The sequence below is a fragment of the Pocillopora damicornis genome, chromosome 4 (assembly GCF_964200805.1).
Source record: "Pocillopora damicornis chromosome 4, jaPocDami1.2, whole genome shotgun sequence".
Classification (NCBI taxonomy): Eukaryota; Metazoa; Cnidaria; class Anthozoa; order Scleractinia; family Pocilloporidae; genus Pocillopora; species Pocillopora damicornis.
The window spans coordinates 18223546-18248678 of NC_142673.1; the positions used below are offsets into that span (position 1 = coordinate 18223546).

At 40.0% G+C, this 25133-nt stretch overlaps 2 protein-coding genes across 2 annotated transcripts; one reads left to right on the forward strand and one right to left on the reverse strand.

Moving 5' to 3' along the window:
• Positions 1–465: 465 nt before the first annotated feature.
• Positions 466–24898, forward strand: LOC113666274 (folliculin). The gene is made up of 21 exons (XM_027182035.2): positions 466–854; positions 1518–1594; positions 1983–2073; positions 2738–2871; positions 6783–6905; positions 7728–7793; positions 8642–8678; positions 9032–9122; positions 9262–9329; positions 9797–9889; positions 10066–10117; positions 10390–10428; positions 18852–18898; positions 19413–19526; positions 20468–20521; positions 21063–21173; positions 21401–21438; positions 21546–21607; positions 22158–22260; positions 22521–22583; positions 23347–24898. Exons 1-21 carry the CDS (start codon positions 786–788, stop codon positions 23468–23470), a joined length of 1656 nt encoding a protein of 551 aa, XP_027037836.2. The 5' UTR covers positions 466–785; the 3' UTR covers positions 23471–24898.
• LOC149047106 (uncharacterized) lies at positions 10905–18414 on the reverse strand. Its single transcript, XM_089205267.1, has 2 exons — positions 18268–18414; positions 10905–18082 (listed from the first exon to the last, which is right to left on the reverse strand). The coding sequence occupies exon 2, from the start codon at positions 17849–17851 to the stop codon at positions 11612–11614; it is 6240 nt and encodes a 2079-aa protein (XP_089061393.1). The 5' UTR covers positions 17852–18082; positions 18268–18414; the 3' UTR covers positions 10905–11611.
• Positions 24899–25133: the final 235 nt, after the last annotated feature.

Below are 25133 nucleotides of genomic sequence, written 5' to 3' on the forward strand. Positions count from 1 at the left end.
GTGTGTTGTTGTTGTTTTTTTTTGTTTGTTTTTTTTTTTTCACGCACGCCTTGCGCTTGCCTCCTTGCGCCAGGAAAGCACCGAACGAAAATGACGCCGTAGACTTTATGAGATAATTTCTAATTCAAACAAAGCTGCTATTCAAAGCTTTCTCTTTTGCTGAAATCCTACTATTCGAAATTTGTTTCGTAGTTTCTGTTTTGATCTCCCTTGCCTATATGACCAGCTTCAAGTGGTAATTTTTTACGTGGCATCTTATTAGCTTGGTGTTGTCGATAGAAAACGCTGAAAACCACATAAGGAAAATCGTGCCAATTAACTACATTACTACCCGCAACTTACTAAAGGAAAGATTAAGAGTACCTCAGTTCCTTCGCTTGACCTTTGTGTGACTGAAACAATGCGCGTGACGCGCGTGACTCTCATCACGACTAGGACTTAGTCTTCACGAGTCTTTACAAGCCCAAATAGAAGGCTTGGACACTGTACCCACTGTTTTTTGTTTATCATGTGACAGTCATGGCAGAGTGATTCAGCGCAAAAATACAGTCTTCCCACGGAAAACTTTTAGTTCTTAAACATTACATCCAACGTCGGATTATTATTACCTAAGGAACGCTCTTGCGACAGAAAGGAAGCTGCAGCTTTCATAACTTTTTTTTGCAAATATCAACGTCATCTCACACAAACAGTGAATTGAACTTTTAGCGAAAGATGTCGTGAAGATATTTGTCCAGTCCTTCCACAGTTTGTTTTCGGTTGGTTTTTGGTCATTTATTCACACAATGAACGCTATCATCGCCCTGTGTCACTTTTGCGAATTTCATGGACCAAGCGTCTTGTTCTGTACTCAGGTAATCCTTGAAACCAACTTTGGAATTTGTTCCATTGCAATTTGTTGCAAAAGATTCATTCAGCTATGCCTGTACATTTTTCGGCTTAGTATAATGCTGTCGCTAAATGATACCTGCACGTTTATTTTACTGTTTGTAAAGAGTTCTTAACCATTTCACTCCCGGAAGTGACATAACCTGTCTATTTTTCCGAAAACAAAGTCATATCTACATTTTTAAAGTAAATTATACAGAGCTGGAGACTGGAGATTTTTTTCTGTAGTTGGCTTTGCTTTGCTGATGAACAAGCACAGAAAAGCTTACCAGCGACTTGCTCCTATGTTCAATGTATGCGTGAGTTGAGTTACCAAACTAATTTTGCTCATAACAGGGATCGAAATGTTATGTTCATGTACTTGTAAATGGAAACACCTCAGTTGATCACACAGAAGACACTTCACTGACGATTGTAAACACAGATGAGAATCATAAAGTCAGCTACTTGATAGTCCTGAGAAAAAAATTAAACAAAGACACCATCCAAACAAATAACTTATTTATTTATTCATTTGCAATATTTATGCAGGCCGGCTTAGTTCAGCTTCAAGCTAGTTTGAATGTGGGCCTGCTTACTGAAATGTGTTGATAGGAAAATTCTCTCTCTTTTTTTTTCTCTGGTTATAGGCATTTCATTGTGAAGCTCATGACCCCTTAAAGGGAACCAATATCTCAGTTCTAGAATGTGGAGCTTGCAACAAATGGTAATTGCATGAACGACACTTTTTGTGTGCATGTGTGAGTGTGTGTTTGGAATTCGTTGTTTTGAAATTTGTTGGTAAATTTTTTTGTACATATGTGCTGCTTAATTATCACAGATTTGTGGTATTTGTATTGACAAACACACAAATGCATTTGGGATCAGACTGAGAACATTTTTTGAAAACCAACCAGTTACAATGGCGCATCATGCTCTCAAGGGTGACATGAAAGATTAGTAGCAGTAAACAGTCAAAATGCTGATTAGATTTGTATATTTTATGGGAAAAACAGTAATGCTCAATTGGTAATGTGCCTTTCCACTGAAACAACCTGTTTTACCATATGGATGCTGTGATAAATATTTGATTAGTTGCATTTTCTTTTCCTCAGGAATTTTACACGGTTTGGGTCAGATACTCCAGGATCAAGTACACAAGGATCACGCGATGTCTGGGCGTCATCCAGATCAAGCCAATGTGAGGTAAAACAACATTGACATCATGAACAGATAAGCTTGTGGATATCATAATAAAATGATCTTTAGGCCAACATATGTGTGTTATTGACCAAGAATAATGTCACAATGGCTGAATATAGGCCAAGTTTTTGTTACAGATTGTTTCAAAAAATGTATGATAAAACAGTTGTTGAATTCAGTTTTTATGAATTACGTTTAAGTGAATTATCAAACCTCATGTCTGTGTAAGCTTTTGGCCTAGCAGATAACTCAGACCTGGGTTATAAATTGATAATTCTTGTCATCATGTTCAACCTCATCCGATAATTGCCTATTGTTGTTCTGATGTTACTGCTGTAGTCTACATGTAATAGAGGTACCCTTTGACAGACTTTTGAACTAACTAACTGACACAGCACTTATCTGACAAAATGCAAACAGGCTCTGATGACTTGATTAACTGCCTTATCAACTTTCTATAAACTGAATATCTCACTGATGGTCTGAAGGGATGACTTACTGGCTGACTCACTCATTGGCTTGTTGATGGACTGACTGACCAATTAATTGTAAACTTCTGTAACTGACTGCTTTGTCATGAAGTGATTACAATAGGCCTTTTTACAACCCCAAGATTTCCGTATCTGATGTATACCTAACTTGTTACCTTTGTCTAACCATTTTTTAGGCTTGCAAGTCTCTGGATCACACCCATGCAGGATACATCAGTATAGATCATGAAGCACATATCAGTTATTACAGCAACAGGTCACCAGAGCAGCCAGAGTTATACAGTGTAGTAAGACAGGCTTGTGTTAGAAGGTAAGAACTGGCTCGGCGATAGCTTTAACGAAAGGTAAAGCACTCTCTTATTATTAGTCTATCCTGTATTCTTTATTGAATGCCACAATGAAAAAATGGCAAGTCCTTGCTTGAGAGAATGAAACACAGTACTATAATTATTCCCAGGTTTCCATAATATTTCAGCATTATTTGTCATTAGCCTGTTAAACCCTAACATCAGTATGTATGTTCTCCATACTGTTCCCTATTACATTTCCATTGGTACTTACATGAAGAATTTGTTAAGAAATCAAGAGCTTCTTAAGACTGCAAGCATTTCCTTTATGCTCGTGACCTCAATGGTGATTCAGGGCTGAAACTTGAATGTGAAAGCAATCTTCATAGTAATGAACACTACTTGAGCAGTGTATGATTTTCATATATTCACAGTCATTTAGGGCTGAAACTGTTGGGTGAAATTAGATACTTAGCTCTCTAAGGGTGTAAAGGGTCAAGTTGTTATTCATCAAGCTCAGCCATTATATTCCCTGTTGAAAAGGGAATTTTTTTTTTAATGTTTCATCTAGTAAAGCTGACACACATGTTTTTTTATTGCTTTCCCTGGTGAAAATCTTTCAAGGATCTTTAAGGATCTTACAAGATCTTCATGAAGACCTTTGAGGATCCTCTTGAGGATCTTCACGAGGATCTTCAAAATTCTTGTTAAGATCTTCAAGGATCCTTCATTTTCTTGCCAAGATCTTCAAGGATCTTTGATTTTCTTGCCAAGATCTTCAAGGATCTTTGATTTTCTTGCCAAGATCTTCAAGGATCTTTGATTTTCTTGCCAAGATCTTCAAGGATCTTTGATTTTCTTGCCAAGATCTTCAAGGATCTTTGATTTTCTTGCCAAGATCTTCAAGGATCTTTGATTTTCTTGCCAAGATCTTCGAGGATCTTTGACTTTCTTGCCAAGATCTTTAAGGATCTTTCATTTTCCTGTCAAGATCCTTGAAGATCTTGTCTGGATCTTCAAAGATCTTTACATGAACTTTGAAGATCCTTTAAAGATCTTTGAAAATTCTTTGAGGACCTTCCAAATTCTTGTAAAGATCTTTGAGGATCTCTCATTTTCTTGCCAAGATCTTCAAGGATCTTGTTGAAAATTTTGAAGATCCTTAAAGATCTTGGAAAGAAAATAAAAGATCTTGACAAGAATGTCAGTGATCCTTAAAGATCCTGGCAAGGAAATGGAAGATCGTTGAAGATCTTAGCAAGAATGTTATAGAACCTTCGAAATTTTGACAAGAAAATAAGCATACTTAAATCCTCATACTAAGTTAAAAAGAAAAATTGAACCAAACATAAAAAAATTAAGATAAAACTTTTTTTTATTGCTAAACAAGAATAACCCATCCTTTTCTAGTAGAACTACTTCTACACTATTTCTGTTCAGACTTTAGGTTAGTACTAAGGTTTTCATTTTCCAAAAAATCAGGCAACAGTCCAGCTCAAAGATAAGAAGACCAAAATACATGTGTTAAACTTGTCTAGGACTAGACTATGACCAGACTCAGACTACTCTTACAAAGGGGGTAAACATGAAAAAAAGGCAAACAAGAGTACTTCAATGACTATATTTCTGAACCATATTAACCTATATACCAAAGGAAAGCTTAGGAATCACACATACTGAATATAACTAATATGTTGCCCTAAACTAATTTGTTATTTGACATCAGATCAATTTGTCCACCACATGGTGTGAAAAACTTAGGTATACTTGAGAAAAGATAACTGCACAAAGATTGCATGAAATCCAGTGTTTTTAGTGTCAAAACAAAGTACTAGGGTCGTTCTTTTGGATGAGCTAAGGAACTTTTGGAGTCGTTTATATTATGGGCACAGTGCCCGTTCAAAGTTCACCGAGATTATTAGGTGAGTTATTCCACAATATCTTACTTAAAATTCAGCTTATGGAGAAACTGTCAGCTTATCCAACTCAACTCAGTAAGAGGATACAGCTCTGAAAACTTTAGATTAATTGAATACATCCTGAGGTACAAAATAAGTGTTTTCGGGAATTCATATGACAACCTCTAAAAGAGCTTTTTAAGTTGGTTACACAGAACCAAGTAAATTCACACCTTCTTCAGAAACATGTCCTTCAGTGAGCGTCGAGGAGAATCTCTCTAGATCGATAAGCCTTTATCCTTGTCCCTGTAACACATCATTTGCATCCTCACTCTCCAAGAGCTCAGAGCAAGAATCATTAGGCGAGGATGGCATCTTCATTTTCTTTACAGAAGTACCAATGAATTCTTTTCATTCAGCCTCAGAGTCAGAGCAATCGCGAGACCTGCTTGGAGTTCGATTGACGATTGCGGTTGTTTCTGTCTCTCTTTTCGCTTGTTTCTGAACTCCAGAAAACGCCTTTCCTTTACTTTTATTTCTGTGTACATTTTCCCCTTAGTTCCGACCATTGTCGATGATATTTGCCGTAACAACGAGCTTCTTATGTTTTTATGCGACCGTTAAAAATCTCGGCGCGTATAAATTCCTATCCCATAATGCAAAACCCTATTTACTGTCATGTAAGTTATCACAAAGTTTCCCTAAAGCCTCAACCATGGCGTTGCTATGCGGTAACCTAATCATTACACTTATTGCACAATAATTTTCTGCGAAAATTCCTTTTTGTGTTTAAATTATCCACATCAAATTCAAAAAGGATCCTTGCAAAGAGCTGTACAAAATCATGAAATGAATCTTTTAAAGATATTTGGAAGATCCTTTTCAATTCCTTGAGGATCTTGAAGGATTGTAGAACAGATCGTGCAAAGATCTTGACTAGGATCCTTGTAACTCCTGATCAAATTCTTAAGGATCTTAGCAAAGATCTTAGCAGGATCCCTGAAAGGTTCTTTTGAAGGTCTTTAAAAGATCCTCATTAAATCCTTGAGGATCCTGAAGGATCCTTGAAAAGATCCTGCCAAGATCTTGACTTAAGGATCCTTGTAAGATCCTGATCAAATTCCTAAGGATCCTGGCAAAGATCTTTACAGGATCCTTGAAAGGATCTTTTGTAGGTCTTTAAAAGATCCTCATTAAATGCTTGAGGATCTTGAAGGATCCTTGAAAAGATCTTGCAAAGATCTTGAGTAGGATCCTTGTAAGATCCTGATCAAATCCTTAAGGATCCTTGCAAAGATCTTAATAGGATCCTTGAAAGGATCTTTGGAAGATCTTTAAAAGATCCTCATTAAATCCTTGAGGATCTTGAAAGATCCTCAAAAAGATCCTGCAAAGATCTTGACTAGGATCCTTGCAAGATCCTGATTAAATCCTTAAGGATCCTTACAAAGATCTTGAAAGGATCCTTGAAAGGATCTTTTGAGGGTCTTTGAAAGATCCTTGATAAATCCTTGAGGATCTTGAAGGATCCTTGAAAAGAATTTTGCAAGGATCCATATGAGGATCTTTGTAATATCCTTTGAGGATCTTTATCAAATCCTTGAGGATCTTAACAAGCGTTTTTGCTTACAAAGATCTTTGAGGATCTTTTACAGATCCTTTAAAGATCTTTTAAAGATCCTTGTCCTTAAGGATCTTTGGCAGGTCTTTGTCAATCCTTGAAGATCCTCAAAGATCCTGTGAGGTTTTTCACCAGGGTTGTACAATACCTACACTCACTCTCCTTCCTTCACCAATGTTAAGGTTAGGTAGCACCCTGCTCCTCATGGCTCAGACTCTGAGCCAGCAGTACCTGTACCCCTCTTTTAAGGATGCAAATAAACAGTGCAAAGGCACAATCATTATTAATAGCAATTGTAAATGTGGAATGTGAAATTCTCAGAGTGGGAGTTGATCAAAATAGCCCTAAATCTTACCCTCCTCTTAATCCTTTAATCCTCTACACCTTACACTTAAGCTTTAAATTTTTTTTCTAGTTTGAGCTGTGAGGTGTGTCCAGGTCGCGAGGGTCCAATGTTTTTTGGAGAGGAGACATCAGGATATGTTTTCACTCACACCTTCTTTCTGAAGGATTCTCAGTCAAGAGGATTCCAAAGATGGTATGTCAAACAGCAAAAAACAGTGCACATGTCACGGCTTAGAATAATTATTACAATGCCAAAAGATGTGTGGGGGAAGGGGTGGGGATGGTTCATTATGATGCCATTTTTATATAATTATACATCTACAATGAAACACCACATCCATGGAACATCATTAAGAAAGATTTCTGTAATTAGCCCTTGTACAATTAAAATGTAAAGCTGTTCATTCATCATATACTGACAAAACTTCAGACCCTTTTTGAATCATTTCAAAAAATAATTATAATAATTGTAATTTTCTTTATTCTTTTCTATAAAACTCTTTTACTGGAGTTCCCCTAATTCCTTATCACAAAGATCAAAAAGGGTTCCTTTTTAAGTGGTGAATTCCATTTTATGAGGTTTCCTGTTTATGGGAAAGGCCCTCACCAAAGAGGTAGGGACATTATGATTTTTATCCTTAGAGCAGTTGCCCCTGTATGAGGGGAGCATTCCTAGATCTTTTTTGTTGTTCTTACTAAGAATTTATAGTATAAATTGGCCAAGATCCCCTCCCTCTTTTTCCACTGAAAAATGAATGTCCCATTGTAGGTATTTTACAGAGTCAGACAGTTATTTGCAGTTGTGATATTCACCATACTTGTGATAAGTCAATTTCTCTCTGTGGTACTGGCATTGTGGTACCTTCCTTGCTGTGACAACATTTTAGAAAGAATGCTTGAAGCTCCTTCAGGACATAATGATTATCATTTGGGTTGTTAGGTTACCAAAAGGTTTCAAAATGATCATTTAATTAAGGCACACTCCTTACTCACATATTTCTATGTTTCTCCCAAGGTATAGCATAATTGCAGTTATGAAGGATCGCATTTATTTGGTGAATTCATGGCCATTCCTTGTGAGGTACATACAGTGCACAGTATTTGATTTGTATTCATATTGCAAGTAGGATGTCTTCCATCAAATCCTGGTAGTGGAGAACACCTTATGAGTTGTCTCTCCTATCGCAGCATTTACTGACTGAATAATCCCACCCTTGCATTGAAGTGTCTGTTACAAGTATTAGAAACAAAAGTGGAAAGTCATGTAAACTGTATGTGCAAAGACATGAATAACATGCTAACAGCAAAAATGAACACAACTTCTCTGCAATAATTATGCTCTGATGAAGGGCTAATGCTTGAAACGTCAGCTTAATTTGTAACTCTTTACAGTGGCCAATTTTCATTATCAACTGAATAAATTTAGTATCATCAACTCAGTTGATAATACTAAATTACCTAATTTTTTCTGCAACAGTGTTCACCTAAATTTACACACTAGTAATTTTCTCCAATTGTATGATACAATAAGAGAAATAGTAAGTATTGAAGACTCTGTCTTGATTTATGGTTGCTGCTTATTATCTCACTTTAATACATGTATCAGCACTAGTTTAAGAACCCTTTTGACTGATTGATCATCAGTACCTTTACAGAGACCTCACTGTAAATTTCACTGTTTATGACAATGTTAATGCCACTATAACAGTCACTGTGACTGTTATTGACTCTGTCACCATCAATCTCACTCTCATTGTAATTTTCATAGTCACTGTTATTCTACAATGTAAGTTGTGAGTTTCTCCTTGACACTTCCTCTTAGAATTTCAATGTTGATTCATATACATATTATATCTGATTTTTGAAAATAATCATTTGATGTTTCACTAAGAAAATGTTTTACAAATTTGTGTTTTTTCTTGTTTCCAGCAATTTCAGGGAACTGATAGATGAACTGCAGGCTAAGGTATGCTCTAGTTATTTTGAATACCTGTTTAAGTGCAAAGATTTTCCTCACTTGTATTGCTAGAAGCTGAACTCAAACTAAAGCATTCAAGCTTCAACATCATCTGCAAATCCAACAACTGGTTTACTACTGTATGTAATGGAGCCTCAAACCGAGAAACACAATAATGAGATTTTTCATGCATTTAGGCATCCTGTGTGCATTTTAAAAGTGGGCGTGGATATCCATTATATAGTGTAAATCTCTAGCAAACTTTCCTCTTTCCTATATATCAACAACATAGATTTTTCAAATTATTTGACATTGTTCAGTTTTAAGTAACCAGTCTTCTCTTATACTAAATGTAATTTTAGGCAAATGCAGTTTATGAAACAGAACATGCAGAAAGTGTTCAGAAAGGACAACACATTCAGCCTAGTGCAAATGGATTCCTTCATGCTCCTGGTAATACTATCTTTTTATGACAACTGCATATTCAGTATATCCAGAGACTTAGTTCCAGTCTTTGTTTTATTTATCATACAAGAAGTGCAAAGATTTCTTTTGGAATACTTTTATTTTTCCTCTTTTTTATGATAAATAGATATTTTCAGAAGACAGCGAGGTGGAAATAAAACTTACAGAGGGATTGCAGACATATTAGGAGATAAGGTATCAAATGTGCAAGGTTTTTTAAAGAACCAAAAAATTATGTCTTTTGTACTTGACTGTATTTTTCACAAATTTTAGAAAATTCCTCCTTTTCCTTCTTTCTGAAGTGCAGAAAAGTCGTTATCATTTTGTTAATATTCAGAGACAATTTGCCTCTGGAGAGCAAGATTTAAAGTCTTTTCATTAACAGGAACCATCCAGAGGGCATTAGAGAGATACATGTACCTGTTGGTCATGGCTTGAAAAAAGTAGCCCAGCACCACTACATGTGTTACAGCATAACTTTTTATAAGTGACCTAATTTTGACAAATCCTATGACACCTCAACTTTATTTTCTATCTAAGTTTGAAAATGAGCCATTGGCTTGACACCCTTGATCCAAAAATCTAAACTCATGTTTTAAATCATTCTATAAATTTATTCATTTCTCCACTTACATGTACCTTGTTTCTTGATTTATGAAAAGGACTTGTTTGCTACTCTTCATCAACGGTTTTCATGGATGTTAAAAGCCTGTGGAAACAGAATAACTGAAAAGCTTCTAGAAGGACCACCAAGAGTATGTACCTTTACATTGGCTGTATACAACTACTGTATAAGCAATGAACAGTGGTTAAATAGCATGCAATTATCATCTTAACATCAGTGAGTTTGTTTCACGCAACCTATATCTTCATGTAGTCTATTCATCATTTCAATTGTCACAGTTACATGTACACGTATATATTGTCCTAGGAGGAACTACTGACAGATCTTGAAGCTCATTTTGAGGATGATGATCTTCAAGGTAAGTCCACATAGTTTAGAAGGTTTACTTAATTACAATTTACCTGCACTCAAAAGTTGATTGCTGCACTTGCAGCAGCTACAGTTGTAGCTAATAATTGTTTTTCTTAATGTTTATCCTGGTCATCTTTCTCTTCTCTATCGATTAAAAATTGATATACAGTACATTTCATTTTGCATTTGTGAATATGAGTGGTAAAGATGATAGGTAAATGATATGTAAAAAACAATTTTACTCTTGTATACCAAGTTTTTTTTGGTTCATTTTCACAGAAACGTCTGATACAGAAAAGGAAACTGAGAGCCAAGAAGGTAAAAAAGTAACATTACACAAAGAAGAATTTGTTTAACTGTGTTACTAGGATGGTAGGTGTTTCAATTAACCCTTAAACCCCTAAGAGTGACTAACATCTAATTTCTCTTTTCAATATCACCCCCAAATTACACAGAAAGGTCACAAGAAAAAAGGAATGATCACCAACTATAGTAGTTCTTTATTGTTAAACAAATTCTCCTTGTCAGCTCTTCAAGAAATGTGTTGAGAACAGATTGGAAAATATGTCTACTGATGTTAGGGTGTAAAGGGTGAAAGCCAGTTGAGGGCAGTCAACCACTGCCTTAATAAGGCCTCTCATTGCCATCCCTCTTCCAGGCACAGCCGTTTATTACACCATGGAAAATTAATTGACATTCCTGGGATAGGAAATAATGGCTGTTTTTGAACGTAGCAAAATCCCAATGGTGACCCAAAGTGTACGTGTAATCTGAAAATACATGTCTGTAATGGTTTCGCTCAAGTTGGAAATGAAAGTCTCGTTCCCGGGTTGTTACACGCGCAATCGAAAACACCAAACCAATATGGACATACGATTCTTTCCTTTATTGTTCCTACGTACTCCTATTCTTGTGGCCTCAGGGCATTTATCGAATCAAAGCGGTCAACTGAAATAGTTACATTAAGAAATCACTTAAATATTTGTCTCTTTAGCAGCTAAGGAATGATCATAAAACCAAGCGCACGTGATATTGAGAGAGACTTAAGCAGTGAAATCTAGCGAAACCTATAACTTCAGAATTACAAACCGACATAGCTTCATAGCCTTAAAGATAATTAGATTGCTGCTTACCAACGTTCGCGGGTCTTGATTTCTATCGAGATTTTCGCTCTAACTTGTCTTCTAGTTTTCACTAACAGATCTTGATCTCGCGGGATCTTCTGAAGAACTGAAACGCGAGCTATACGCTATGCCTATCTATACTGCGGTAATCCCAGCGGTAGCATAAATCAAACCACAAAATATTTCGCGACGTATTTCGATCCTAACGGAAGCGGTTACATGGCTCCTCTAAATTAATACCTTAATTTACCCTAATCACTAACTTATTCGCAAACAGTAACAAAATCGTCTCATTGTTTATCTTGTCGATAGGCCAAAGGCCCTTGGTACTTGATAAATCTTTCTCTTATGGCTCTTCGGCGGGGATTCCCCGGTCTTCACTTATCTTGTGACATCAGTAGCACTAGCTTGTGGATTGGTCTTTCTAGCGTTGATAACGGCTGATTTCTTTTTCCGTCTGATGTCAGGTTCGGGCTGCCAACGTCTAGCATCACTTTCCGTACCAGTCCATCCTGGTCTGCTTGGGCCTCAATAACACGACACAGCTTCCACTGATTTCTTGGGGTGTCATTGTCCTTGACGATCACGACATCGTTGACTTGGAGGTTTTTCCTTGGTCGGGTCCACTTTTGTCTGGTTTGTAACGAAAGAAGGAATTCTTTCTTCCACCTAGACCAGAATTCGTTTGTTAAGTGTTGAACCCGTCGCCACCATTTTCTTGAGTACATATCCGCAGAGGTGAATTTTCCCGGTGGGGGCAAAACTACCTTTGTCTTCAAAGTCAGGAAGTGATTTGGCGTCAGTGGTTCTGCTGTATCTGATGTCGTTGTACCTTCCCCGGTTAGAGGTCGGCTGTTAACTACTGCCTCCGCTTCGCACATGAAGGTCCGTAGCGCTTCATCATTCATTTGATGGCCGTTTTTCTCTAGTAGGGCGGAGAGCACACTTCTCACAGTTCTTATTTGGCGCTCCCAAACTCCACCCATGTGACTGGCAGTGGGGACATTGAGTTTGACCTCAAACCAATCACAGCCCCTTTTTAGCATGTCTTGTTTTACTTGGTTTTGGTCCATTTCAGCAAGCGCTTCCTTCAGCTCTCTTCTTGCTCCAATAAAGTTTGAGCCATTGTCGCTACGCATCTGACGCACGGGACCACGCCTGCATATGAAGCGGCGAAGGGCGTTGATGTAAGAATCTGTTTCTAAGGAGTTAGCAACTTCTAGGTGAATGGCTCTTGTTGCTAGGCATGTAAACAGTACTCCATATCTTTTGAGTTCCTTACGTCCTTCTTTCACGTACCAAGGTCCGAAGTAATCTACTGCGCAATATGTGAAAGGAGGGGTAGGTGTTAATCTGTCTGCCGGGAGATCTGCCATTTTCTGTTCTTGCACCTTCGCTCTAAGCCTTCTGCAAGCGACGCATTCATGGACCAGCCTGGAGACTACTGAGCCACCGCCTATGATCCAGTAGCCGGAGGAACGGATTTCGTTCAGTGTAATTCCCTTTCCTTGATGTAGGGCCCTTTCATGGTAGTGCCGGGCTAGGAGCTTGCTAACGTGTCCCTGTCCAGGCAGAACAATAGGGTGCCTTACATCTTGAGATATGCTAGCTTGCTTTATTCGTCCGCCGATTCTCACTAGGTTGTTGTGGTCTAGGAACGGGTCTAGACGGGAGAGGGGACTATCTCCTCTAGGTTTCGGAACCCTGGATCTTGAGTCATCTTCTTTATGGGTTTCGTAATCTGCAGTTATCTTCCTCAGTTTGCCTATCTCTTCTTTAAAGGCTTCTTTCTGCACGTTTCTTATGATTTCTTGTTCCGCTTCCTTTAGCTCATTAACGTCAACTGGATGATGCTCGTGTGTTCTAGATCTTGTTTTCGCTCCATCCACGCCTGCCTGCTTTCCGCGTGTTCTTTCTAGTAAGATCTTTCGGTATCTTAGGCACATAGCAACGGAGCGTTTTGCTCTAAACCAGCTTGAAAAGTATTCCAGCCGTTGATGGAGGGTTGCAAATTGCTCTTTGTTTGTCATGCAGGTTATGAAGGAAGACGCCTTCCTCACTTCTTTATCGTCGGCTTGCAGGAGTTCGGGTTCACTCTTGTCTAAGTTCTTCCAGCTATCGTGGTGATCCCAAAGGAAAGATGGTCCTTGTAGCCACCTCGAAGGCTGTAGGAGGTCTTTGGGGCTCAGTCCACGTGAAGCATCGTCAGCCGGGTTGTTCTTTCCGTCAACGTACTTCCATTGTTCAGGAACGGTGCGTTCTCTAATCTGCTGAACTCTGTTTGCAACGAAGGTGTGAAACCGACGTGCATCATTGTAGATGTATGCCTGAACAACTTTGCTATCAGTCCAGAACACTTCTTCGACTTTATCATATCTCAGCTCTCGGCTCAGCATATCGCTAACTCTAACGGATACCAGGGCGGCTGTCAGCTCAAGGCGTGGTATGGTTATCGGCTTCAGGGGAGTAACCCGTGCCTTACCCATAACTAGTGAGCAGTTCGTTCGGTTTCTTGTGTCCACCAGACGGAGATAAGAACACTGGCCGTATCCTTCTGTGCTTGCATCCGAGAAGTGGTGTAGCTCGACCTTCTTGAGGTCTTCCATTTCCTTTAATTTGAAACATCTTGGGACTTCCATTATCTCTAGAAGAGGGAGTTCATTTCGCCACATTTCCCACTGCATCCGTAGCTCCTCGGGTATGGTGTCATCCCAGCTTATGCTTTCCTTGCACAGTAGCTGTAATATTCTTTTTCCTCGAAGCAGGAATGGGGCGGCAAACCCAAGCGGGTCGTATATTGAGCTTACTGTTGATAGGATGCCACGCCTGGTCAGTGGTTTATCCTTGAGGGAAATACGGAACTTGAAAGCGTCGTTTACGATATTCCATTCTACGCCAAGAACACGTTCGGGCGGGAGTAAATCGCGGTTCAAATCAAGTTCCTTAATTTCCTTTGCGCGCGACTCAATAGGGGTAGACTCTACGACTTCTTTACTGTTAGACGTGAATTTGTGGAGTCTAAAACCGCCTCTCATGCACATCTCTGTGCTGTTCTTGATCAATTCAATGGCTTCTTGCACTGTAGGGACCGACTTAAGCCCGTCATCGACATAGAAATTCTCTTTAATAAAGGAGGCTGTTTCTATTCCAAACTCATCTACGCCGTCATCGGCGGCAGTTCTTAGGGCTAAATTAGCACAGCCCGGGGAGGAGGTAGCACCAAATAGATGTACCGTCATTCTATATTCCGTTGGCTCCTTTGAGGTGTCTCCTTGTTCCCACCAAAGAAAGCGGAGAAGGTCACGATGTTCTTCGTTGACGTGGACCTGGTGGAACATGCCTTCGATGTCACAAGCGAATGCCACAGGTTCTTGTCTGAAGCGGCACAAGACACCAACCAAGGAGTTCGTTAGATCAGGGCCTTGCAGGAGGTTGCGATTAAGGGAATGTCCCTGAAAGTCTGCTGAACAATCGAAAACGACTCGTAGCTTGTCGGGCTTCTTGGGGTGATACACTCCATGGTGAGGAATGTACCAAACTGTTTCATGCTGCTTGGGGGCCTTCTCTGCGTGGCCATCCTCTAGCGTCTTCTGCATGAATGTCACATAATCTTCCTTGTATTTCGAATCAATGGCAAATTTTCGACTTAACTGCTTTAGTCGTGCTTCAGCGCGTTTCTTATTGCATGGTAGTTGGACGCTCTCGTCGCGAAGTGGTAGAGGAATTTCATAGTGCCCATCATCTGCTTTATGAATACCATTGGAGGTGATGCTCATAAACTTCAGATCTTCCTGAGACATGGCTACGTTCCAGTCTAGGGGCTCGGAGAAGTCTTGCTCGAACATTTTCTTGATGGCCGAAGGTGCCATTATCTCTTTACAGCTCGTCAGGGGGATGAACTTGCCAGTCGAGGCTTCGTTGCTTGCTATCTCTCGTGTAGCAATGCGATGGCATCCAGCTGTCATCTCAATTTCATTATCATGATCTCCCTGATTTCTGGCTCCTACCACTCCCCAGCCCAACGTTGTGCGTATAGCGTAGGGGGCATTTGACTTTCCAGGGACTATGGATTTTGGCTTTAAGGCCCGAACACAGTTGTTGCCAATCAATAAGCCGATGCCTAAGTGCTCTTCATATGGCGAGATCTCATCAGCAATTTTCTCTAAATGCTTGTACTTGCGGGCAGTTTCTGGGCGAGGAATTTGTCCACGCTGGCCTGGAATATGTGTTCGTGTGTACACCTTAGGGAGGGGTATGTCCACCTTGCCATCGAAACGTGAGACGACGAGACCATCAATTCTTTGTGTGTCAATTTTCTCTATGGCGTGCATGGTGCCCAGCTCTAGCTTAATGACGGGACCAGTCACTCCGAGTTCGTTTATTGCGTCATCGGTAACGAAACAGGTATCACTTTGATCGTCTAGCACGGCATAAGCCTTGACTCGGCGATTCGGGTCGTTCTTGTGATGAATCCATACCGGGAGGATCATGGAGGTTGTAGTGTCACTGCAGTTCACGCAATTGTTCGTGGCTCTGACGGCTTCCTGGGTACTCTCTTGTCCTTTCTCTACGGGTGGAAAGCGATGGAGGGCGGTTGCATGTGGTTTTTTACACACCTCGCACTGAATTTTCTGCTTGCATTGTCGAGCTGTGTGACCTTGACTAAGGCAGGAGAAGCATATTCCTCTTGACATGCAAATCTCTAGCCGTTCTTTGAACGGTGTTGCCAAGAAGTTTTTGCACGTGGCGAGACCGTGTTTTCCCTTGCACAGCACACATGAACTCGCTTCCGGGGGGTCCTTGCATAACGACTCACTGCCCGTGGTGCTTAACGAGATGCCATGTCTCTTCTTCTTATCCCTTCTTTCGGGGCTTCGCTTCACGCTACCGCCGGAGGGGCTTTTATCCTTTTCCAATTCCTTCCTTGCTAAGTTCAAAGCATCGTGAGAGAAGACGGGATGGTTGGCGTCTAGGGATGCTTCTTGTGTAAACTCGACGAAGTTTGCGAAGGAGTATTCGCCGCATTTTGCCTCCAGTTTCTTCGCGCTTTCTCTCCACTTGTTACCGTAGAAAGTGGGCAGGCGAGCTGCGAGTTCTCGAATTGTGGAGTAACTCTCGAGTTCCTTTAAGTACTTTACGGATTTCATCGTTTCCTGTGTCATGATTAGAAAATCGCTAAATTCTTGCAGGTCTGCGCTGGTCACGCATGGCGTCCAATTTCTCAGTTTATCTCTGTATGCTTCGTAGATCCTAAAAGGGTCTCCGAAGCGTTCTTTCAGGGTTTTTCTTGCTCTCTTGTAAGCGTCTTCGGTTCTCAACCCTAGCAATCCACTGATCGTTTTTTGCGCTGCTCCACGCGTGTATTCGCCTAAATAGTAAAGCTTGTAGTTGGGGCGAACAACTTGATCTTCGATCAGTGCGTCGAAGGCGTTTTCCCATTTTGGGTACTCTAAGATGTTTCCGTCGAAAACTGGAGGCTTGGGGACCGGAACTGTCATCCTCCGCAGTAGTTCGACTTGCGTTTTCTGTATTTCCGCATTTTCTTCCTGTATACGCCAAATTTGGGAATTGTAGTGCTGCTCTGATGATTCGGTTCTCCTCGAAGATTGATTAGTTTCTCGATGGACAAGGGGCGTGTCGACGCCAAGTCGCGAGGGTAAGTGAGGCGATGTTCCCGCGCTTGTATTTGCAAAATTTTCGCTTGTGCCTGGTGATTGTTTTGGCGTTCTGGCTACAATTGGGTCGTTAACCTTGATATATTTTCCTTCAATTTCCTCGCGGGCAATCTTTTCCGCTTGTGGCTGACCGACTGGCTTGGGGTCGGAAATTCCTTGTTTTTTGGTTTGCTCGAGCGAGTTTTCCGTGGCTTCTCGCAAAGCAATTGTATCGTTAAATTCCGATTCTTGCAGAATCCTTTGAATCGCTTCGGCCGCAGAAAGTTCTCCATGCAATTCTTCTCGCTCATCTAAGCGCTCGAGTTCCTTTTCTTGAAATTTTAATTCGTCACGCCGCTTTTCAATTTCCTGTCGCCTTTTAAGTGTGTCCAATTTTGCCTTAATCTTCGCGGTTTCGATTGCCGCTCGCCTTGAAGAAGTCGTTGACGACGATGATTTTCTGGAGCGTAGTGATTTTTGAGAAATGAGCTCAGCTCTTTCCATTTCTTGATCTTGGATTCTTACCTTGATGTCCGCTAAACATTCTAGCGCCGCATTGTTTACGCCGAGAAACTCGTCATGTATTAATTGTTTCCTGTGCGGAAGTTCTAATCTGATCAAAAGGTCGGTCACGTTTTCCTGTGCGGCTTGAAAGGCGTTTAAGTCAGTTTCCAAGCTGTCCTTGAAAGTGTTCAATTTTACGAGGTCCGCTGGTTCCCTTAATGATTCATAAATTGTACCCACACGCGATCGGAGGTCCCTCATTGATCTTTCTCGTTTCTTTGTACCGATTTCCAAGTCGAATTCCAGACCCTTTTCGGTGCGGTTTCTACTCCGACGCTCCCGACATTCTTCGAATTCTTCGTTGGTAACGTGGCTATTTTTTTCGAGGCCTTTAATCCCACCACGTGTTTCTTCCGAAGTACTAATTTCTTCGGTGTTTTCTGACTTAATGGTATCCATTGTCTAACTTCAGTTCTTAATCCTTTTCAGTTTGAGTTCTTAGAGTTCCTTAAACCCTCGTTGTTGACTGTAATGGTTTCGCTCAAGTTGGAAATGAAAGTCTCGTTCCCGGGTTGTTACACGCGCAATCGAAAACACCAAACCAATATGGACATACGATTCTTTCCTTTATTGTTCCTACGTACTCCTATTCTTGTGGCCTCAGGGCATTTATCGAATCAAAGCGGTCAACTGAAATAGTTACATTAAGAAATCACTTAAATATTTGTCTCTTTAGCAGCTAAGGAATGATCATAAAACCAAGCGCACGTGATATTGAGAGAGACTTAAGCAGTGAAATCTAGCGAAACCTATAACTTCAGAATTACAAACCGACATAGCTTCATAGCCTTAAAGATAATTAGATTGCTGCTTACCAACGTTCGCGGGTCTTGATTTCTATCGAGATTTTCGCTCTAACTTGTCTTCTAGTTTTCACTAACAGATCTTGATCTCGCGGGATCTTCTGAAGAACTGAAACGCGAGCTATACGCTATGCCTATCTATACTGCGGTAATCCCAGCGGTAGCATAAATCAAACCACAAAATATTTCGCGACGTATTTCGATCCTAACGGAAGCGGTTACAATGTCTATGCTATATAGGCAAATCTCACATTACAATAACTTCAGTGATTTATTTTCATCACTTGATACCCAAGCACACTTCTTTTTTAGCTAGCCATGAACAATAATGATTGAGTTATGCTTTGGAAATTCACATAATTATCCTTTTCGCCGTTTTACGTCTCAGATAAAAAGGCTTACAGTGTACATGAGTAGTTACATGACACTACTGTTATAAAATGAAGTTCCTCTTTGAATGCTTACCTAATTTTCACCCTTCTTTTGGTACACTTGAACAGTGGAGGGTCAGGGGAAGGCAGAGGAACAAGATGAGAAACTTTTAAGTTTACCTTAAGATCTTCTTTGAATTTTGCATATCTTGATTTTCTAATCAGGTGAAACGACTGGGCCAATTTTTACCTCTCTTCAACACATTTTAAAGGTACGTTGCTTGTGTTTGATGCGATTTAGTCTAACAGTTGGAATATCCTATCCACTGATATCCGTTTGGTCGCTAATGATGATGCACCTTCACGATGAATCAGTCAATCTGATTCAACTAGTAGTTACAGCTCTTAAGAGGAGGTGGATGGGGGACGGAACCCCAGGAGAACAGGGGGCGGGAGAGGGCGGGAAGCGGGAACAGAAATTAAGAAGGCATTCTTTTTTTTTTTTTTTTTTTTTTTTTTGTATTATTGCTTATCATCTAGTCTAAAATCAGAACCCAGCAAAGTTAATTGATCAGTAAATCGATCAATCGATCGATCGATCAATCAGTCATTAAACCAAAAGAAACAGCTCAAAGTCAATCAAATTTTAAGGGCCACAATTCGATTGCGTTGCAATTTTGTGCGAAATTGTCATCGCGAAAACTAACTGCGATGACTTGAAGTAATTCCAAAAACAGGTGAGCTACAGTCGTAACTGAGTTGTAATTCTATCAACTTGGTATGCAGGTGTTAGGAGGTCACAAGTTCCATTTGTTAGCTTTTCACGTGATTCAAGGCAATCAAGTCATTGTGCGCGGTGAGAAACGAAAGACTGTTGAATCAGTCTTAAATTGCTTGAAGGTGAGAGATACATATAAAAAAGGCTGCACCTTAGATTATTTCGTGTTAGATAGTGGAGTGTAAACATTATTTAATACGTCTATTTATCGATTTTTGTGGGAAGCGTGTTGGCGAAATTGAGATGGGTTGGGAGCAAAAGGCCCTGTCTTGGGTTAATCTAATAATGATGATGATGATGATAATAGTAATAATAATAATAATAATAATAATAATAATAATAATAACAATACTAATAATAATAATGATAATAATGATAATAATAATAATAATAATAATAATAGTAATGAGATTTAAAAGTGGGCACTCCACGAGGTAGCTCTTCTTGTCCACTGTTTCCAAGTTGAATTGGAATTTGAAATTTTGCCTTTTGTGGCGGGAGGAAAACTGGTGGACTCGGAGACAAACCCTCGGAGCAAGGACGAAAACTAACAATAACTCAACCTACATGTGGCACCAGGTCTAGGAAACGAACCCAGGCCGTAGGGGTGGGAGGCAGGTGCTCTCACCATTGCGCCTTCCCCAATCCCCAAATTTGATGAGTTTTTCTTCACATTACTTTTCTGTCATGGTGCCTAGTGCCACATAATGTGACAAAATGAGTAAAGATTCTCACGAGGAACTGGTAACCAAATAAGAACAAAATACCTCTCACTTCACGCCACACAAACCTGCATGACTTCTGTCAATGTGGACAATTGAATTGTTAAGACCTGACCCCCTTGAGCGATATTTCGGCCGTTTGTCTCTGTTTCTTATTCCTTTGTTTACTGGTGCGCTTGTATAAGCATGGACTTTGTGTTCGCTCGTTAGGAAGTGAAGTCCCAGCTGCCTCAAAGTAACTCAATCACTCAGTAGCACTCTTTGCCGAATGCATACGCGTCATCGATTTTTTTTTATTTATTTGTTAACCCCATTAATCATATCACACCACCCTTTTTCAGGTATTGATACCGACTGGTTGTTGTTCATGTATTCCTTACAGTAAGAAATACAAGGTATAGTTGCGAATGGAAAATATGAAAACAGAAATAGATGAAAAGTACTACTCTCAGTCAGTTATGCAGAATGGAGTTCAGTTTAAGTGAGGCCCATTTCGGTCCCTGGATGTACTTTTTTTTCTATTTGTTCGTTTCCTTTTTTTCTAATCCATAATTACAATTATAATCATTACTATCATCATCCATGTAAATATGTTGAGAAGGGGGCCTCATTTAAGATGGGTCGTAAATTCTATTTGGAAACAGCTTAAGAACACGTTACCTTTCAGAACTCGTTTTTTTAAACGTGAAATTTATAGTAATAAATAGCTGTCAAGAGCTTGGCCTGGCTTGAAAGATGCCCTGCAAATTCTTTTGTGTTATATATAACCATTGAAAAGGACGGGAGATCTTTAGAGAAGAGTTCATCAGCTCAACTGCTTTAAAGATGGACGTTGACTTTAATATCCTACTAGAAGTTTTATATTCACGGCACTAGTCAGCAACTTTTCTTTTTTTTTCTCTCTCTCTCTCTATTTATTCTGTCTGACTCGTTTAGGATTCATGGCGGTGTAATTTCCTGGGTCTTGCTCCTGGGGTAGAGATTCCTTCGCATGTGTTGTCATCAGATCTCTTTGTTTTGCTTGATATCATATCACCTCGAGAGCAGGTAAGAAAAAGCGTTGACGCAGTGATAATCCCAGTTATTGCCTTTTCTTGATACTGAAATAAAACTGACTTGAATATGAAGCAATTATACTTATAATGTCAGAGGTCAGAAACCTGTTTGTACCACATTCGTCATCCTTCAGAGCTAGGTAGAATCACAGGTTAGTTCCTAGGGTTTGCCCTCTTTGAATAGTTACCACCTCTTCAAAATTTCCATCCCTTACCAAGGTCCAGGTCCCTGAAGCTTCTGGCTCGGAGCAGCCAAGGTCAGTGTATTTTTTTTCTGATTTCTTGAGTTATAATCAAATAGGACAAGTTTTGATGGTCGTCGCGGTAAACGTTTTGTTATCACCTTTCTCTTATATTGAAATAGAGATGAAGAACAAGACTTTCTTGGGTATGGCTTTGTTGTTTTTGGTAAAGAGAATGCGACAGGTAGGATTCAGTCTCTTTTCGGTCTTAAAGGAGGTCTTCTAAAGTATTTCGTTGCTGTTCTTGTTCTTGCTTTTTTCTTTTTTACCAGAGTATAGTAAGAAATGCGTTTTGACCCAATGAAGGATCTTATGTTTTACCTTCTGTTTAGGGTTATGATCAGAATCTAGATGACATACCCCTGATGCATGATCATACTGACCGATCACAACCGACTTACGCCACTCGAGTCTTGAGCCAATCACATCACGGCTAAACTGACTGATCATTTTACACGAATCGGACTTAATGAATGGCTCGAATGACAGTGGCACTTCACTTGACTTTGATGATGATATTCGCTCAGGTCGTAGAAACATTAGTCTCTACTACCAGCTACAGTCGTTCTCAGCACTAACCTCACCCGGAAGATCAGACTACACGATCATACTATATTCACTGCTACCTAAAACAGTCTTCATCGGGTCCATGCCAAGCCCCTAAAATGTAGATCCTTTTAAATCTCTGGCTGGTTCTTATTGGGTAGTCTGTGCTCTTTCAACTATATATGTAGATCCCACCGTTCTCCAGAAAGTAGAAGGCGCCCTGGCGAATGATTCTCTCTCGGATGCAGTTTTTGATCAGCTGTTGACTTGTCTGAAGGAAGAATGGATGGAGTAAGTCGCAATTTAACCCTTTAACCCCTGAGAGTGACCAGCATCTAATTTCTCCGTACAATATCACCCCTGAATCACACATTAATGTCATGAGAATAAAGGAAATGATCACCAATTAAAGAAACAGCACCTTAGTAAATGTACAGTGAACAGCACGGAGAATATGAATACTGATGTTAGGGTGTAAAGGGTTAAAGCTTTCTGAATTTTTTTCGAAAAGCATGCTATCCCCATCTTACTCCCAATTTCTCACTTTTTAGCAAAGTAAAAGTGATTTTCAAGTTTTCAAGGTCAGGTCCAAGTACCAAGGAGGATAAAGAGAAGTAAGTTTAAATCACTTGTATTTTCTTTAGCTAGATAACTTCGTTCCAAATCTTGTATCACTTTGAGTCCTGCTATTTGTGGATAATTCTCGCTGATACACGCTGCTGATACACTCTGCATTTACCCCATCAAATTCCTTATACAAAAAATTAGGGTGTGATATCAGCCGTGTCATGCATGATCATAGATCACTTTTTTCCCACTGTTCAAACGTTTAATTCAAACTTTCATCTTGCAATCTTCTCCTTCCTCTCGAATTTTATCCATCCGTCGTACTCAACATTTCGCGCTATCATTTGATTTTCGGGATAACTTTTTCAACTGAGGTAATAATATAAATTGGCCACCATACGTAAAGAGTTTCTAAAGCTGAGGTTTTGTCAGAACGAGCGACGAAGGGCTAACGCTCTAAACGTCAGCTTTGGAAACTCTTTACGGTGGCAAATCTACCTTATCAACCAATTTACAAAACCAAATTATCCCGTGATACCCTCCACCCACACAGCTTTATAGTTTCTTAGAAACTTACCCCTGATATTCAAGCTAGTTTGGTCAAGGAAAATAATTTTTAAAAAAACAGAGAATCGGGGACCGCTCCCACTTCATTCCCAGTTTTCACGCAGCCATATTTCCTCATATCTTTTACGGATAGTGGCATTAGCCTCATATTTACACATTCTTCTTCAACCACGCGAAGTTTTTATTTTGAGGAACACATTCGCCTATGCTTGATTTAATGGTACCTTGTTATACCCGTTTCAGACTTCTGAAAATTCTTGGTGCAAAACCCGAAGACGAGATTGTTTTGAAGTTTTGGATGACAGGACTCAACAAACAGTACCGTTCCCATCTGCTGACCTGTAGCAGTACTGGCTCATCCTCTTAATCCTCGTTTACCAATCCAACTTGTTACGACTTTTCTTAGTTTTGTGTCGTGATTCCTGCGGCACTGCAAGGCTCGTACCGAGCTTGCAGGTGTCATACTTCCTTGCTGATTAGCTAAGGAAGTCTTGCTATTGTCCTATTTTTACATCACGATCAGAGGTACAGAGAGGAACCCTTGAGGAATATTGTGGCGTATTAATCATACCTGATGTACCAGCAATGCCGGGCTTACGAATGCAGATTTTGCAAAATCACTGCGGCACTCGCTCAAAGGCACAGTATGATACCAGATATCAGCCCTTTAAAGGCGCCTTTTGCAGCCGCTGACCATCCGTAAACGAGTTCAATAAGGAGCCCATTACTCATGGGCTCCTGGCTCAACCCAAAATTCCCAACTCATAGGGTACATGCACCTAACCCTTGTCTGCAGTGCTTGGGCTTGTTTATTCCTTCGTTGATTTGACAATTGCTTTGCTACTTGTGGTTGAAGACGCGTTACAGGGTGAGAAATGAAGGAAAGTTGTGAAAATGTAAGCGTTTCTCTACAGAGAAATGCCTTTAATTCATTTGCTTAAAATTTAAATGAGGAGTTCAGCATCGTTTCCTCATATTGTTCCTTTAAGAAGTTGCTAAGGGGAAAGAGCTGGGGCAAAAACGGAGTGATCTTTCATTGTATATGTTTCAAGATCTTTGAAGAAGCACAGCAGTGAAATTTGAAAAATATATACGCCTTCTCCCCCATGGAAGGAAATTCCTTTTAAGTATTGAACTGATGTTGCAGGGTTCTTATTGAGAACTCACAACCGGAAGCAACTTAACAGATCATTACATGTAATACAATTTGATTAGCGCTTCCCTCTTAGTTCGTACCTTGCCCCTTGTTCCTGGGAATGCTAGTTCCTCAAACGTCATACATCACCACTTTTTACACTCCACAATCTCACATAAAACTGCGTAAGGCACATTCTTTCAAATATTTATTTCGAAACTGAATGTTCAAAATCCATGATTTCATTTACACTCATGTGATCAATTCAATCTGTGAAGTTTGCTTCTGTTTCTATCCTTTCATAAACTAAATAGACTCGCTTCAGCTGATGTTCTGAAATGGTGGGGTTCAAGAACTCTTCTTTTCCAAAGGCTCTTCTATGCAAAACTGGGGGTTCTTGGTCAGTGCATTGGACTGGATCTGCTGATGGTAAATAATTTATCGTCAGACCTAACGATTAGTTTCAAAGACGATTTAGAAACCCCTTTACCGAAAATTTAAGCTGAGATAGTGTTGAGTCTGTGTGGTTTGTGAAGATTGTGTATCTTTGTCCGTAGTGTTTACTCGGTATTCGCGCGACGTATCCATCACCCCCTCCTCCACTTTCCGCTAGACATTGTACTTAAGTGATAAACCAAATCAAACGAAACACTAATCGAACTCTTGCAATTTAGCGATAGCTTTGGTAATCAAAGAAAACAACACTGTTGTTCTTGAAGACGCCTAAAGGCAATTTCGTGGGATGCGTCGGCTACTGGGCATACCATTGGAAAGAATTGTGCAGTTACAGTAAACTACCTTGGTTGGTCAGTTAGATCAGCCATGGCTGTGTTTGTAGCTGAAAATAGTGAAGAGTGGCGGAATTTGACTTACTAACTGATCTCCTCGTGTTTGT

Bases quoted from the DNA above. Each gene is read 5' to 3' on its own strand.
- LOC113666274 (XM_027182035.2), top strand. From the start codon at position 786: ATGAACGCTATCATCGCCCTGTGTCACTTTTGCGAATTTCATGGACCA. The intron at 7,794-8,641 runs GTACATACAGTG...TCTTGTTTCCAG, and splicing joins TCATGGCCATTCCTTGTGAG to CAATTTCAGGGAACTGATAG. The intron at 8,679-9,031 runs GTATGCTCTAGT...ATGTAATTTTAG, and splicing joins TAGATGAACTGCAGGCTAAG to GCAAATGCAGTTTATGAAAC.
- LOC149047106 (XM_089205267.1), bottom strand. From the start codon at position 17,851: ATGGATACCATTAAGTCAGAAAACACCGAAGAAATTAGTACTTCGGAA.